The 17,696-nt window shown below is 38.6% G+C and overlaps 2 protein-coding genes across 5 annotated transcripts in view; both read left to right on the top strand.

The window, feature by feature from the left end:
* Positions 1-8,684, top strand: part of LOC127631926 (stAR-related lipid transfer protein 13-like) — a 126,505-nt gene extending 117,821 nt beyond the window's left edge. For all 4 annotated transcript variants that reach the window (XM_052110334.1, XM_052110336.1, XM_052110335.1 and 1 more), the window contains 11 exons: positions 1,081-1,144; positions 2,328-3,706; positions 4,342-4,512; positions 4,911-5,070; positions 5,300-5,498; positions 5,608-5,821; positions 6,245-6,365; positions 6,517-6,753; positions 6,943-7,160; positions 7,793-7,969; positions 8,176-8,684. In XM_052110334.1, coding sequence (XP_051966294.1) covers positions 1,081-1,144; positions 2,328-3,706; positions 4,342-4,512; positions 4,911-5,070; positions 5,300-5,498; positions 5,608-5,821; positions 6,245-6,365; positions 6,517-6,753; positions 6,943-7,160; positions 7,793-7,969; positions 8,176-8,293 — 3,058 coding nt within the window. In that variant the 3' untranslated portion in view covers positions 8,294-8,684. The remainder of the gene's footprint in view (positions 1-1,080; positions 1,145-2,327; positions 3,707-4,341; positions 4,513-4,910; positions 5,071-5,299; positions 5,499-5,607; positions 5,822-6,244; positions 6,366-6,516; positions 6,754-6,942; positions 7,161-7,792; positions 7,970-8,175) is intronic.
* Positions 8,685-16,647: 7,963 nt separating this feature from the next.
* The window catches only part of LOC127631541 (neurobeachin-like), a 351,059-nt gene continuing 350,010 nt past the window's right edge, over positions 16,648-17,696 (top strand). Inside the window, exon 1 of the mRNA XM_052109693.1 lies at positions 16,648-16,899. Within this exon, the coding sequence (XP_051965653.1) occupies positions 16,648-16,899 (252 nt within the window). The remainder of the gene's footprint in view (positions 16,900-17,696) is intronic.

The following is a 17,696-nucleotide window of genomic DNA, read 5'->3' as shown; positions in this document are numbered from 1 at the left end:
CATATTAGGTTCAATAATTCGAACAAACCCCTAACCCTAAGTTTTCATCTTTGACATGAAACTTGCCTTGCACATGAATGACCTTAAATCATGCAGATTGTTGAGGAAAGGAATCACATAGAAATAATGTGGGAACAAAGCCATTTCTAGAGTATCACAGAGACTTGGGGATTGGTGTTTTGACTTGGGCTGTAAGCAACCTCCTAGCAACCAAATAGTAATACCCTGACAACACTCTTACTTTGTCAAATTTTGTAAGAGCAAACAACAATCACACTCTCACTTAAAAATAATTTTCTTTTACTGTTATTTGGATATTGGTATCTGTTTCTTTAAGATTGTTGTGGAAGGTTGGAAACAAAACTAACTCTTACTTTGCTTCCCTTGGCACTTGTCAGCTCTTCAGGCTGGAAGACCAGCTTGGCCAAGCTGGGAGATTAGCTAGACCTGCTTAAACCAGCAAAGCAAAGTACCTTAGGCTGGTTTAACACCAGGGCTGTGATTAAAAAAGACTTGAACCCATGAGTTTGTCCAAAGCACAGAATGTTCAGAACTGCTTTACTTTCATGCTAACATCATTTTTCATTAGATAGACCATGTAAAAGAGTGGAAAAAAAGACTGTGTTCTCAAGGTTTTGGGAATGACACATTTTTTTGTGCGGATAAGAATTTAGAAAAATCAAGAAGAAAATTAGTCCTTTCTGACTGGATGAGAGACTATGGTGGCAGCTGGTCAACACATTAGTTGCTCTTGAGAGCCACTGAGAACCATAACAACTGCAACTTGCAAGCTTTTGCCAATTAAAAGCAAGTGACCATGAGAGAGAGAGAGAGAGAGAGAGAGAGAGAGAGAGAGAAGGACATTGGCCAGTTATTGTGCTTAATTAGGTTTGCTGCTCACCAGAGCTCAGTGTCAAATAGCAGAGTCATAGATCTTATAGCTTGATTATATTAGAAACTGCCCCAGAAGACTGGTCTGATATCGTGTCCACATCACCAGAGTTCATGTCTTGCCAAATGAAGCCAGTCGGAAGGGCAGAATGACTTTCTAAATGTGTCACCTTGTTCTTTCCCATTCAGGCGACTGAATACGTTAAACAAGTGTGCTTCTATGAAACTTGGCGTGAACCTTTCCAAGAAAAAAGTAAGTGATGGAAAATATCTGTATTTTTGGTATGTTATTATATGTTAATTGTTTATGGTTTCATGATATAGTGATTTTGCTGCTTCTAAATAACCTTACAGGTTTAGAATTAGGAAGGTTATTATGCCTCTATTTAAGCTATATATCATCTTGGGTCAAATGGCACATGTTCTAAAACTTTCATCCCAATAAACTTGATATATTTGAAATCCCATAGTTTTTTAACCCTTTTCTCATTATTGTACATTATCTATTATTGTACAACCTAAGGATATTGGGTAGAAACTGATATTTTGTGTTATATCAGACTGGTTATGTAATCATTTAACAGAGGAAGGAATGTGCCCTTTAAAAACATGAAAAAGCCATTTGAGTGGACCTAAATTGTTACCTTTGGGGGTTCTGGATTTTCGAAAACGAAAAAGAGTGGAGAGAGTGCAACAAAAAGATATTTTTTTTTAATGGAATGGATTATAATTTAACTGGATCTTTTTTCATTTGCTTGTGTTAAAGAAATGTCTTGGGTTTAATACCTGTACAAATTTAGCTCAGTCGACAGCATTTGTGGCTTAATGTTGATTACATAAACATTAATTTAGACTTTTCCTGCATTTATTTAAAAAAAAGGAAAATCATGGTTACAGCTAGACACTCACACTGAAAGTGAACAGGGCCAGTTCATAACTTTAAAGGCACACTGTTTAGAAAGTTTAATCACAAGAGGTAAACATTACATGTGCTAACATGATTTTAGTGTGAGGAATTCATTTACTAACCTTATCTGTGTAAAGTTATATCCAATATGACAACTTTGTAGTCATAACAACATAGCACCGGTAAATGTACGTGGGTATAACTTTAAAAACATAAGGTTAGTAAGCTACTTTATTTCACTTAAATTTGGTTGGCATGTAAAATGTTTGTGTCTTGTGTGTATATACTTTTGAAACTTGCTCTGTGAACTTCCATAGTAAGTGCCTAACTGTAACCACAATTTTTGCTTTGTTTTTTTAAATAAATAAGGGACATATAGTGACGTCGATGTTGACAAAATTCAACATCGACATTATGCCACAAATGCTGTCAATTGAGCTTAACTTTTATATGAGCTTAACTTTAAAATGGTAAAGTTATGATAGTAGAATGAACAATGTTGTTTATTCATTCCCTTCTTAACCTGCAGAGTGAAGACTCAGATGAAGATGACCTCTTTGCCATCAGCGACAAATGGACTTTTGAATGGAGCAGTCGCCGTTGGTCCAGGCTCCAAGACATTGACTGCCTTCTGAGGGGTGTGGAGAACAGGAACCTAGCTGAGCACTCTGCGTTGCAGACAGCAACCAGCAGCGAGAGCGTTCTGACCGACCTGAGTGAACCGGAGATTTCCTCAATCCACAGCGAGAGCAGTGGTGGTAGTGGTGGCATTTGTGCACACAGCGCGGAAGACTCCGATAGCTCCCACCGCACCTGTTCGGACTCAGTAGCCATGCCAGACCACACGTCACTGGGAGTGAACCATCTCTCTCCTGATCTTACAAGCTATGACTCGCTGCCTGGAAAGCACAGCAAGCGAGGACGGACGCAAGCTAAAGAATTCTTACGCCGTATGGAGGCTTTGCAGATACGGGGAGCGATGGGGGGTGGAGGACACAGGAATCTTGTTATAAGTGCCCCGGTTCTGCAACAGGAACCCGAGGCAGTGAAAACTCTCCACTGTGTGGAGATCATCAATGGAGACAAGCATCTGGTAGAGCTGCCCTCTGGGATGGGGTTGACATCTCAGTCCAGTAGTGAAGGAAGTAGCAGCCAGTCAAGTGGAAGTGCTGTCAGTACTCCAAACCTCAAGGAACGCAACATCCATCGGGCCGATCACAAGCGCAGTGGGATGTACCTGGAAGACCTAGATGTTTTCTCCAGCGTCATCCAGGGTAAGCGAATAGCTGAGCAGAACCGTCGCAACGAGTTTCGCTCCTACGAAGACTTAGTGGTGCATATTCCTAAAGACCACAAGCCTGGAACCTTTCCTAAAGCTCTTTCCATAGAGAGCCTTTCTCCCACAACGGCAAACTCCATTAATTGGCATTCGACAAGCATGGACTTAGAAGTCCAACGTCCACCCAGCATCAAAGAACCTCGGCCTATCACCCAGTGCTGCTCCCAAGGCAGTCGGATCAGTATTTACGACAATGTACCTGGGTCGCACCTCTATGCCAGCACTGGTGACCTCATAGACTTGGAAAAGGAAGATCTATTCCCACATTTGGATGATATCTTACAGCATGTTAACGGGCTTCAGCAGATCGTGGACCATTGGTCCAAGAATGTACTCCCCAATAGTGAAAATGTAGGGCAGGACCAAGTGGATCTGGACAGAGATCAGATAGGGGGCCTGCAGTCTTCCAGCCAGATAATGCTGGACTTTGAGGGACACTCAGCGCTGGAGGGTCATGCTACACCCAGTGATGGAGACAGGGATGGGGTCTCACTTAATGAAATGGAATCAACAGGCATGAGGGAGAGGAGGGATTCAGGTGTAGGGGCTTCGCTTACCAGACCAAACCGGTAAGTTTTAAAGCAGTTTGATATTGCATTCACACCTTCACAGTTGCCTTACAGTTCTGTATTTAATGTACTAACTTTTAATAGGAAAGCAACATTGGTACTCTGGTTGACTGGTTAAAATGACAATTACACCATAGCTAAAGTTGGGTCAAAAAGTCTGTATTTAAATCAGTTTTTTCCCCATTACAAATTATATTTATCAGTGCAATTGCGAAATGTTGAAAGGAAAAATGATCATGAATTTATTCGTTTTTGATATGTCCCGCTTTTGCTTTAATGACAGCATAAACTTGAGCTGCCGTGGACTCCACAAGTTTGTATTTGATTAGCGACCTAGAAGTAATGCAGTATCTTAAATATTTTGTATTGTTTTTACGTCATACAATTTTTTGTTTAACATTTTTTCCAGGTTTAAATCTGATTTTGAATCCCAGATTGTCCATGTGGACTTTTAAATGTCATTGTATATGTACACCAAAACCCCACCTTTCCTTCAAAAATATTACATCGTTAACTTGTATGTAGTATTACATAATTCATGGGCAGAATATTAGTTTAGGTGGTTTTAGTCTGATTCAGACACTCATTCTCTCTCAGGTTTGAATTCTTAACATGTTTACCTGCTCTGTGTTTAGCTTGCGATGGCCCAGCTTCCAGATTTCAAACCGCCTCAGCCATTCAGTTGCCTCACTCCAGATCACAAGCCAATCTGCAGCCCAGCTTAGCCTGCTACAGAAATTTTCCTTGCTCCGTCTCACTGCCATTATGGAGAAGTACTCCATGTCCAACAAACATGGCTGGACCTGGTAAGGAGCAGATACTCACTGGGAAAAATTATGTCACATCATCAGATCCTATGATATTGTTTTAAAGTAGCTTATGGGTTCTTTCACGAAGTGATTATGTTGCTAATTAGCCCTTAATGTTGCTACATTATGCTCCCTCTACTGGTCACTATTGTTATTGCTGTCGGACTGTGTGAGAACTCTGAAGATACACTGTATAAAGAAATGGTGTATGTTGTATAAAGAAATACTTGAAAAGAAATATTTTAAAGTTTTATTGCAACTTTGTATGCTTTGTTACCTGCATAAACTATCAAAAAATAACATATAAAACATGAATCATGCCAGGAAGAAATTGAAGGTCTTGCCATATAAATGCTAAGCATGATTTTAAAGTATGGTGTTTTATATCTCCCCAGGTCAGTGCCTAAGTTTATGAAGAGGATGAAGGTTCCAGACTATAAGGATAAGAATGTGTTTGGTGTTCCACTGATTGTGAATGTACAGCGCTTTGGTCAGCCACTACCTCTCGGTGTACAGCAGGCTCTGCGATACCTCAGAAGCCAATGCCTTGACCAGGTACGTCAACCCTGGTCTTTTTTATTTTAAATTGGTTGCCAAACATTGGAAACTATTCTACATTTCCATTTCCATGCACATTCAATTATATTTCCTCATTATATTTTCTCATGATGAGTGTACTTAAGGTCTTCCGATACATTTATATTATTATTATTTATGATTTTCAATGTAAAAATTAATTAAAAAAGAAATTTCATAATTAAAAAATGTGTCTCTGAATACCCAGGTGGGTCTTTTTCGCAAGTCGGGGGTGAAGTCTCGAATCCAAGCTCTCAGACAGATGAATGAAAGTTCTCTAGATGATGTCAACTATGAGGACCAGTCTGCTTATGATGTGGCAGACATGGTCAAACAGTTTTTCAGGGATCTACCTGAGCCTCTTCTGACCAGCAAACTGGGTGAAACTTTCCTCCATATTTATCAGTGTAAGGGGCCCATCCCTCTTTACATCAAATTCTTCTCCTACATCCTTCTCATGTGTTCATGAAGAGATATACAGACTCTTTAATAACTTGCTCCTTGATTCCTCTTTAGATGTGCCCAAAGAGCAGCGCTTGCAAGCCGTAAAGGCGGCAATCATGTTGATGTCAGATGAGAACAGGGAGGTACTGCAAACCCTACTCTGCTTCCTCAGTGATGTCACTTCCTCTGTACAGGAGAATCAGATGACACCCATGAACATTGCAGTGTGTCTGGCACCCTCACTCTTTCATCTCAACATCCTTAAGAAGGACAATCTTGCACCAAGGTATAAAATACAGACCTGTATACCTACTATATACAGTATGTATTATAAAAACAGTACAAGTGCATTGGCAAATACTACAAATCTATCTATCTATCTATCTATCTATCTATCTATCTATCTATCTATCTATCTATCTATCTATCTATCTATCTATCTGTCTGTCTGTCTGTCTGTCTGTCTGTCTGTCTGTCTGTCTGTCTTTATACTATATATACAGAATATCCAATACTATACTTTAGTATACTTTATAATATTGTACGGTATTATATACTGTAAATCTGCAAAAATAAAACCTAGTTTTGTAGGAAAAACATTTATTTGGTGATGCTTCACTGTCGTCATATAAAACCAAAACCGAGCTTTAAAAATAAACGTCAGATCAAATTTCCTGTCCAATCAAAGAATTGTCTATTCTGTCTACAGAGCTATGCAGATGCAGAAGAAGTATGCCACAGGGAGGCCAGACCAAAAGGACCTGAATGAAAACCTGGCTGCCACTCAGGGCCTGGCACACATGATCACAGAGTGCAATCACCTGTTTGAGGTGAGATACGCATACTTGACACATAAATGTATCGTGTCACAGAGCTTTTATAACCATCATCATCATCATCATCAACTAATTTGTTATTTTGTTATTAGCTTTTCAATTTATCCCTAATACACAACTTACAAATTATTTTATTTTCTCTCAGATTCCACACGAAATGGTGACCCAGTCAAGGAACTCCTACGTGGAGGCCGAGCTTCAGGCTCCCTCGATTGAGGAACTCTGCAAGCAACAGCATCAAGAGGAGGAGGGGGAGGATGAAGGCTCCTGGCCTGCATTCATGGAGGCCAGACTACAGGGACTCCTCAAAGAAGCCCGGGAGAAGGCCAAAGGCTGGGTGTCCTGCCAGAGCACAGGCAATACTGAGCTGTCATATAAGAAGGTGAGAATGGAGATCCCATTACATAAGCAGTCAGAAGCATCATACTCGTTCAAACCACCTAGTGTATTTTAAATGCAACTCAATGTATGAATCAATGATGCATTAAAACACGAGAACAAACATCACAGTCTTGACTGTGCATACAAATTTTGACACTTTGCTTTAGTAAACATCTCTAATTGAACTCAGGTAGGTGATGGGAACCCGCTGCGGCGTTGGCGGGTCTCGGTGGAGGTGGAGGCCCCTCCATCTGTGGTTTTGAACCGTGTGTTGCGGGAGCGCCACCTTTGGGATGTGGATCTTATGAACTGGAAAGTGTGTGAGGTCCTCGACAGACAGACAGAAGTGTTCCAGTATGCCCTCAACTGGATGCCCCCCCACCCCAGCAGAGACTTTGTGGTGCTCAGGTAAGTCTGTCCCTGATAGTCCCTGAATGTGGTGATGCTTTCTAAATTTATTTTTAAATGATACAAAAGGAGCAGATAAAGTTCCAAGTTCATTGGATTAGCAGCTACATATTTTAGATAACTGGTTGGAAAAATGAGTAGATAATAGGGTTCTCTCAATCATGGAAAACCCAGAAATATCACAATATTTAAACATTTAGATTTTCAAGACTTAAAACTTCATAATTATTATTTTTTTTTGGTAAGTATGGAAAATTATTTTTTGAAATGATTTTTTTATTTAGACGTTTTCTATTTGCCTGAATATTTCATCAGCTAGATATTGCTTTATGTGAGTGCTTGTGTAGAGTAACCCTTGCTCACAAGCCATCGTGAAAATATCAGTGTGTCCATTGAGTGTCTGCTGGGAGACATTTCTAGTCTAAGTATAATGTTTTACGTTTCCAAGGATTTACACTGCCATACATAGCAAAACGCAGTAATGAATTTGAGAAAAATGTCTTTGAAGTTGTTTTATCTTATTTTCACAATCCGCTTTCTCTGAGTCAGAGTATACTGTAGTTGAAGCAAACAAATCTGTCACAGGACAAATCATAGCGCTTGTGTAAAAAGGAACAATCATGTTTGTACAGGTCTTGGAGGACAGATCTGCTGCGGGGGATGTGTTCTCTGGTGTCCGTGTCAATCGAGCATGAGGACTGTCCGCCTTTAGGGGGCATCAGAGCAATAGTGATGGAATCGAATTACTTGCTGGAGCCTTGTGGCTCTGGAAAGTCCAGACTCACCCACATATGCAGAGTGGATCTGAAGTGAGGATATTTACAGTAGCTCAGTCTCACACACACACGTCCAAGCAAATATAACTGAATTATTTGACTATAGCTACTTTGTTTCTAGAGGTTAATGCATACATGTCAGTAACATAGTGCTGTTTTATAAGGGGTTTCACAGTTACAAAAACAGCTAGCAATCTGTCATATCAGTGTGGTCATCTTTTCCTTCTTCTTCTTTTCAGAGGGAGAACCCCAGAATGGTATAACAAAGCATACGGACACCTGTGCGCCGCCGAAGCCGCCCGTATTCGCAACTCTTTCCAGCCAATCCACACAGAGGGTCCCGAGACAAACATTTGACCCTTTCTGTTGTGCAGTGATTGTCCTGTGACTCTTAAAATGTTATAAGGAACATCTGCAGCCCTTTGGCTTTCACACAATGGGACAGGCCTGGGTATTATACACCAAAACGGGAGTGTTGTCAATTTACCAATGTACCTTTAGCTTGACCATTTGTAATATGATGACATTGTAACTATTGTTATTTGTATTATAATTAATTATTTTATTCTTTTTTAAATGTATATGATCTTATACAATGTATAGGACACCTAAGCTCTTAAGTGCTTCTGGGAAGCATGTATTTTATTGAATTAAAATAAATAAAGCTATATTTGCACATGCATGCACCACATGTCCATGTATGTTTGTTTTTGTGTATGTATGTGTGTACATACAACTTATGTATAGACTACAGTGTATATTTATATATATATATATATATATATATATATATATATATATATATATATATATATATATACTACCCCAGTTCGAAAAAGTTGGGACAATATGAAAAATGCTAATATTAACAAAAATTAGTTGTAAATTATATTTACCCTTTGCTATATTGAAAGCGCTACAACTACACATTATATGATGTTTTAACTTGTACATTTCATTGTTTTTATGCACAGTAATTTCAAATCAGATTTTTGCAGGACACTCCAAAAAAGTTGGAACAGTCGAGTGTTTTCCACTGTGAAACTTCACCATTTGTTCTAATACATTTTAAGCATTTGGGCACTGAAGACACAAGTTTGATAAGTTTAGAAAGTGGAATTTTACACCATTCATCCATTATGTAGGTCTTTAGCTGCACAATTGTATGGGGTCTTCGTTGCCGTATGGTGTGCTTCATATTGTGCCAAATATTCTCAATTGGAGACAGGTCAGAACTGCAAGCAGGACAATCTAACACCCGCACTCTCTCACTCAGCCATGCACGTGCAATCTGGGCAATATGTGGTTTGAAGTTTTCCTGCTGGAAAATGCAGGGACATCCCTGGAAAAGACGTTGCTCCAAAATGTATGCATATCTGTATGCATCCATGATGTTCTCACAGATGTGCGAGTTACCCATGCCATGGACACTGACACACCCCTGGCCCATACAGAAACTGGCTTTTGGACCTGACTCTAATAACAGCTTGGATGGTCCTTTTCCTCTTTGGCCCAGATAACACAATGACTGTGCTTTTCAAAAACCTTTTTAAATGTGGACTGAAAAATACAGTTCCACTGTTCTATTTTCCATCTAAGATGAGAACGAGCCAGGAGAAGTCAGCAGCGCTTCTGGACAGTGTTGATGTACGGCTTCTGCTTTGCATAGTAAAGTCTTAACTTGCATCTGTGGATGCAGCAGCAAATGTTGTTGAATAACAAAGGTTTACTTAAGTAATCCTAAGCAGATGTTCATGATATCCATTACAGTTGAATGATGTATTTTAAGACAGTGATGTCTGAGGGATCAGAACTGGTTTTCGTCTTGCCATTTATGCACCGAGATTTGACCATATTATATTTTTATATCACATTTAAATATACTGTGCACTGTTGAGGGAGAAATGCTGAAAATCCTTCAAATTTGTCTTTGGGGAACATTGTTCTCAAGTGCTGGATTTTTTGCTGAAGCATCTCTTGGCAAATTGACAAGTCTTGAACGATCCTTGCTCTTGAAGGACAAGGCAGTTTTTGGAGGCTGCTTATACAGTATACAATACTATGACACAATAGTCTTACCTGTTTAACATCTCGTGTTTCAGATCGGCATATTTCAACTCGTCAAATTGTTATTAGTCTTAAATTGCCTGTCTCAAATTTTTTGGAGCATGTTGCAAAAACATAATATAATGTGTGGTTGTAGTGCTTTCAATATAGCAAAGGGTGAATATCATTTACAAATCATTCCTTTTTGTTTTTATTTGCATTTTCCGTACTGTCCCAACTTTTTTGGAATTGGGGTATATATATATATATATATATATATATATATATATATATATATATATATGAAATGCTCAAATAGTACAAACATTTTGCCTTTTGTATTGATATCTAATTTTGCACAGATATCAATGTAATTTATATGGCACAAAATGTTACTCAATTGTAAGATGGGTCTACTTTGCTTTCTCTGTGTTGCTATATTAATATTTGTCCAAGAATGGGTGTAATATTATGGAATTTGTTCTTGCTTGTTGTGAGGATGGACATCATGACTTGGGTTTGATTTTCTCAGACCTGCTTTTGTAGTACTGGATTACATTAGTGACAAAAAGAGACAGTGATTATTAATTAAATGATGATAAATTGAATTCATATTCATTTGATTACTGTTTTTTGCTCATTAATTGTCAGTGTTTTCTTCTCAGTTGCTACTTATTGATATACTGGTGTAAAAATCAGTATTTACATTAATATTGTAATCATGGTCATAACAAAGATTTTATTGAAAGACATTTTTTATTGAACAATGGGATTTCATCATTCAATAGTCGTGTGTAGCTTAATTTCTGTTTGCACAGGTATTTGCTGAGGCAAGTCATCCCAAGGTTTACTGCTAAAAGGTGAGAGGCCTCTCTTATCCACTAGATAGCAGTATTTATTTATAAATGGTAAATCTTTGAAAATGCAGCTTAAAAAAAACGTTTGTGGTGTTTTGATATCTAAATACTTTAACACTGAATATATGTTATAATTAGAGACCTCAGTATGCCGCAAATAAATAGGATTACATCTGACAATTAATGGAGGAATAATAATGGAATACATTGATTGCACCCAATGAAGTTTGAAAATTTACATGGCCTCACAAACATCTGAGAACATCAGAGATGGGCCCAGATAGACAATCACATGCAAACACAAATAGTAGACAGTCAGTTACCCTCTCCAGGTCTTCAGCAGGCAGCCAAAAAAGACATCAAATTACTTTGGCCATTAAGTGACCAGTGTGTTTAACATTGTATCAGAATGAAAAAATAATTTCTTCTAGCCACAGTGAGTCGAAACAGTTAATCAGAGTATGTGAAAGTATAAAAATGAATGGAAATAAGGACAGTTCATTTCTGGTGCAATTTTTGTGCTGCCGCCAGCAATTTTTTACTCCCAAATGTAAAAGCTTGTATTACACACATAGTGGATTAATTACAAAAAATTTATTTTTACAGAAAAAAATAAATATAATAATAATAAAAATAATAAAGATTCATAAATAATACTGTTGACAATTTTATGATTAACACGTACGCACACACACACACACATATAAAATTACAAGCATTTAGCTCTGGTTCTGTTTGCTATTTCTCCTTGCAAAAAGTCTTATTTCATTGCACTAGATGGCAGCAAGTACTTAGAAAAAGATTTGTTTACTCTTTTCACCTTCCATCACAATATACAAAATCTGAAAGTTGGGTGGTGCCCAAATGCAGCTGAGCACTCTGACCATAGACATCCAGTCAAATTTGGATGGATTGCATTCATGTTCCCAACTGTTTCATTGAATATCTACGTATATCACATTTCCTCATCAATAGTTGCTTAAATATACTGCAGATGATTTTTCTGCTGAACTGCATTTTTTTTTGTACATGTTAAATATAAGAACATATAGGATTATTTAACCAAGCAAGCTTATAGACAAGTAAAAAATGTCTGATTTTGAAGTAAACAGCCTAAGGTAAGTGCTGATGTGGAGTTTGTGGCTAATTTTGTAACAAGCGATAGTGAGAACAACAGACCCAAGAGCAGAGGAACAGTTCAAAAGATTTATTAACAGCAATTTAGAGCAGTCACTGAGTTGTGGAATCTTCTGTGTAAGACCAACTGACACACAGCTCACTGGAAAGCATCCACTCTCCAGACACATGAGCAGAGACGAAGTATCCTCCGTGGAAGATCTGCTGACACGCAGCAAAGTGGAAAACATCCACATTCCCAACACATGGTCAACCAACATATACAAGAAACAGGACCAACTAGGCAGAGAGAGTGAGGTTAGTACTCAACATAAATCAGCTATTTACAGTATAATGTAAACACAAACTACACAAAATGTAGCAAACTACATTCAACATTATACAATCCAGCCAAGGACATTACTCACAAAGGGATTAATATAGGCATGAACCATTATGGGTAATGTGCCGCTCGCAGCTTAAAGCCATGGAAACAATCTGGGTTCCCATGGAAATGCAGATTCTGCATGCCAGCAGCACCTGAAACACATGAGAGCATAAACGTCAACACGCTTGGAAGAAACTAACAATGAGAGCATAAAAAAACAAGACAAACAAAATGAACACAATATAGAACAGGAAACACAACAGAAAGGGAGGGGAGTGAGGGAAACCAGGGAGGAAGCTTAAGTATAGGTGTGTGGTCCAGAGGCCTGGTAGAATTCTTCAGGGAATTTGACAGGTTCTGGCAGACCCGGAAGTGTCTACGATGTTCTGGTGCTGAAATATGTGTTTCGCTAATTGGTTTCTGGGGTGAGCTCATTTGGTCGCTAGGCAGTTACCACATACCTGTCAACACTCCAGTTTTTCCCGGGTTTCTCCCGTTTTTTAGCCCTATCTCCCGGACCCCTCCCGGTTTGTTATTTCTCCCGGGAAACTCCCGTAATTTGCATGGCCCAAACTCCTTTATGAATAATCGCCAATTATTAGTATTTAATCGGACCAATATGTTTGTCTAATGTTGATCAGTTGCCAGATTGTATTAAATGCATAATATTCACACAATCCACACACCATTTACAATTTCAACCCATTTGTCACCTCAACCTGGCAACCTAGTATAACCCAGTTGCGCAGTCGCGGAAAGTTTAACCCGAAAGCGAGCCGATAGACATGATGGCAGGTGAAGGCGGTGTCCCCGCAAAGAAAATGAAGTACAATTGTAAATTTCAACAATGTTGGACGCAACAATTTACGTGCATCTTACCCAGTCATATAGACAACCTCCACGCTTTTTGTAAGGTATGTCGCATTGATTTTAATGTAGGCCACGGCGGGAAAAATGACATTAGCCAGCACATTAAAACACAGCGGCACCATCGTGCAGAAGAGGCAAGTAAGGGCACACAGGCGATCTCATCCTTCATCACGAAAGGACAGACAGAGGCAGAAAACGTGATGCAAGCCGCATCAAAATCAGCCGCAGCAAAATCTGCCACATACAATTACAACACTTCAAAAAAAAAGTGAGCACATATTCATGTTTACAAAACATACTGTACTTATGTTTACAAAAGAGAGACAGTTATTGACGCTCAAGGAATGAACTGTAAATAAATGTGTTAAATTAGTTTGTACCACAGTGTTATGTGTTTGTACCAGTGTTAAAAACTGTGATGTTTTGTTGTAATAAAATGACAAATAAAAAAATTAAGAAATATTAATAAATTAAGTTATGTTTTCATTTATGGGTATTGCAATGTAAATAATACACTTAACACATGCAGTACACTTAACAGCATGAGCCTACCTCTTACAGCATGAAGAGGTAGGCTCATAACAACTACCCCTCCCAAAAAAAACAAAATCTCCCGGATTTTGAAAACCAAATGTTGACAGGTATGAGTTACCAGGGTGATACTAACAAGGCTCGTTGCTAGCTTCAGTCAAATGTGCACACCCGGAAGTCCATATGATGTTCTGGCAGAGAGATTTGTTTTGCTTCTCGGTTGCTAGGGTAACCCCATCTGGTTGCTAGGCAGTTACAAGTGTGATACTAAAAAGGCTCCTTGCTAGCCTGAGTCAATGAGCCAACCCAGAATTATCTATGATATTCTGGTGCAGATATATTTGTTTTGCTACTTGGTTGCTAGTGTAATCCCATCTGGTTACTAGGAAGTTACCAGGGTGATAATCAAAAGGCTCCTTGTTAGCCTGAGTCAAATGAGCCAGCCCAGAAATCTCTATGATGTTCTGGTGCAGAGATATGTGCTTTGATACTTGGTTGCTAGGGTGAGCTCATTTGTTTGCTAGGCAGTTGCCAGGGTAATACTAACAAGACTGCTCGCTATCCTGAATCAAACAAACCAACACAAATGTCTGTATGACATTATGATCTGAAGATATCGCTCAGAGACATTTTGAATGGAAGTCAATGGGGTTTGGTTGCTAAGGTGCTCTAAATGGTTGCCACGGCATGGCTAAGTAGTTTCCAGGGTGATACTTAAAGGCTGCTTGATAGTCTGACTCAAAAAAGCTACATTTGAAGTCTGTACGATGTTGTGGTGTAGAGATATGGGCTTTGCAATACGGTTGATAGGGTAAGCCCATATGGCTACTAGGCAGTTGCCAGAGTAATACTAAAAAGGCTGCTTGCTGGCCTGAGTCAAACGAGCCAACAATTAAGGCTCTATGACATTCTGATACAGATATACATCTAAGCAATTTTGAATGGATGTCAATGGGGTATGGTTGCTAGGATGCTCTAAATGGTTGCTAGGGTGTGACTAGCCAGTAACCAGAGTGATTCTTAATAACCTGACTAAAAAGAGTCAATCCCCAAGTCTCTATGACATTCTGCTTTGAAGATATCCTTCTGAGCCATTTTGAATGGAAGTCCTTGGGTGTGGTTGCTAGTGTGCTGTAAATGGTTGCTATGGCATGGCTACACCATTTTCAATATGATACTTAAAGACTGATTGGTAGCCCGAGTGAAATGTGCCTGCTCCCATATCTGTATGACATTCTGATTGGAAGATATAATCCGACAAATTTCTTTCTTTGACTTGTCATAGTAGGAAAAAATTCCCTTCCCATAGTACCCCATGGGACTTTTTGAGTTTTTTTTTTTTTTTACCCTCCATCTTCTATAGCCATTTGTCCCCTTTAGGGTCATGGGTAGTGCCATTTTGTGACAATTCTCTGTTCACTATATGACTTTACATGTAAGAAATGTGTAAAAATAGACATGCAAATGTGAATTTTCTTTTTACATGTAAAACATTACTACAAAGATAAATGTACTGTATACATACAAATGTGCATATCCTTTTTCTGCGTACTACAGTATTGTACATATTGACTTTTCCCAGTAAACTTTTACCTACTTTTGAAATCGGTATCTAAAAAGCTCAGTGTGATACTCAATAGCATTCAGCCAGACAAAACTGACATTCTTGTATAGTACAGTAATCAGTCAGTGTCAACAAAAACGTAGAAAAAAAATGTCATTTGTATATATCAAATGTTTCCAGGGTTGACTTGCCATGGTGAAAAAACATTGAACAATTTTGACCAGTTTTGACCCTCATAAACTATTGTTTTTTTTTTTTTTGTTTGTTTGTTTTTTTGGCATTGGCCAATTTACTGACACAATAAATAGGTTTTGAGCATGAATTAAATGTTTTGGGTGAGTTACATTTTGCGGACATGCAATAGAGTTGTGATGTCCCATAAAACAGTTGTGACAATTGCACTTACAGTTTAGAGAATATTAAGACTGTTTCAAAAAATTAGCCAAAGCAATTGAGTAAAACTGTAATTACACTAAGTCTGCTCAAATAGGTAATGGATTAAAAATAATCAAGCCAGGTCTAATCTACAAGAGTGTTATTTTCATTCTAAAGGCATCTTTAGTTTCATACCATACCCATATCATTGCATGTCTAAAAAAAGCACCAGAAAGTATCATAAAAGTAGACTTATGTGCTATATTACAAGACTCCAGATTATGGGAGGAATAATGAAATTGTGTTCTTTAGGGTCTCTGCCGACTTGCAATATAGACCAATTTGTTGGCAATTTTGGAGCTTGACACCCTCTGACCTCATTCACTACATTGCATGGAAAAGAGTGGCCAGGACATTCTTTAAAGTTTCACCATTTGTGTTCTACAGAAGGGAGAAAAAAAATGCATCTAAATTGAGAGAATGGGGAGAAATCTTGCACTACTTTGCCATAATAATTTAGAAAGAGACATTATGATTCCTCGTGCATCCATCCTGCTATCCATGTAGGTGCAGAGCTGGCTGTGTACACTGCAGCCTATGGTACACCACTGAACATAGAGGGCGTTTTCCCAGCATGCAAAATGCTTGATCGGTACATCCAGATGGGTAATGCAAACCCATATTCTACATCACTAAACACAAATCAGGGAAGCAGGCAAGAGCCCGATACAGTGTGCGGAGCATCTTCAGAACATAATATTCTGTGAACCTGCCACATGCATTCGGATGTATCTTACTGCAAAGCCGGTGGATTTTAACACATAATCGGAGGTTTTCCCCTTTCAAGTCGGTCTCTAGTTATTACTTTAACTTGATTTTATTCAAACACCTGCTGTCCTTGATGACACTGCGCTGCATTTAAACCAGGGACACCGTGGCTGACAAACTCCGGTACCCGCTGGACATGGCGAGCGTTCAGCCGGTGGCCACGCCGGGCGACAGAGCACATCCCCCCGGGCACAGGCAGCACGGAGCCGCCGCCGACGCCGGCTCCGGTAACGGTGACATGATGATGACGATGTCTTGCTCCGGCTCGGTGGTGATAAACCCGTCGGTTCCAATTCGGAATATCAAGATGAAATTTGCAGTCCTCAGTGGTCTCATTCAAGTCGGAGAGGTCAGCAATAGAGATATCGTGGAAACAGTGTTAAATCTGGTAAGTGTGACTTTGGCTGCGTCTCTAAACCCAGTGTGCTGCCTGGACCATTTTTGTTGTAGGGTATCTCAGGCAATTTTGAACCTTTGAATACAGTCTAGACAGCTAATTGGAATTGGAGACAGACTTTGTGTATTGTTGGGTCACATATTATAAAAAAGCTTGAGGTTTTTTTTTGAAAGAGTAAATGAATGATGAAATTACTTTGTTACAGTAATTCTGTATGCATCATTTAGGCTACAATACACTTAACGTGACAGATTGCAAGATGTCTTGCTTACTAACAGTAACCTAAACAGGTGTCCTGCTGTAGTTTACATGCAGCATTTGCTTTACAATACTAATACTACTAGTACTAATAACAATATATTATTATTTATTACATAATGTCAACAAAGCACAGTGAGTACTGCATTTAAGAAAAACAGGAAAAAGGCCAGAGTATCAGGAAAAAAATATAGATAAATTATTTCTAATAAAAAAATAAATGACAAAAAAATGGAAAACAATTACAAAAAAGTGTAATCATTATTAAATATGATTAAATGCATTAAATTGACATATTACCAAAATAAAAATAATAGAAAAGCCCAGAGAGAAAAACAAGGTCATAACACCATAGACCACTTTTCCTATTCAATTCTGAAGATCAACACCGTTATTGAAAGTTTACTGAAATATATGCTATGTAGGTCTATGGATGTTCAGAGCTTTTAGGTAAGCTGGTGGGAATGGGATTTATAATAAAGTTCACTAATCAAAGCACTGGAATCTTACATTTGGGGCTGTATGGGATG

The sequence above is a fragment of the Xyrauchen texanus genome, chromosome 38, assembly GCF_025860055.1.
Source record: "Xyrauchen texanus isolate HMW12.3.18 chromosome 38, RBS_HiC_50CHRs, whole genome shotgun sequence".
Classification (NCBI taxonomy): Eukaryota; Metazoa; Chordata; class Actinopteri; order Cypriniformes; family Catostomidae; genus Xyrauchen; species Xyrauchen texanus.
This window is presented reverse-complemented; position numbering and strand designations above follow the sequence as displayed.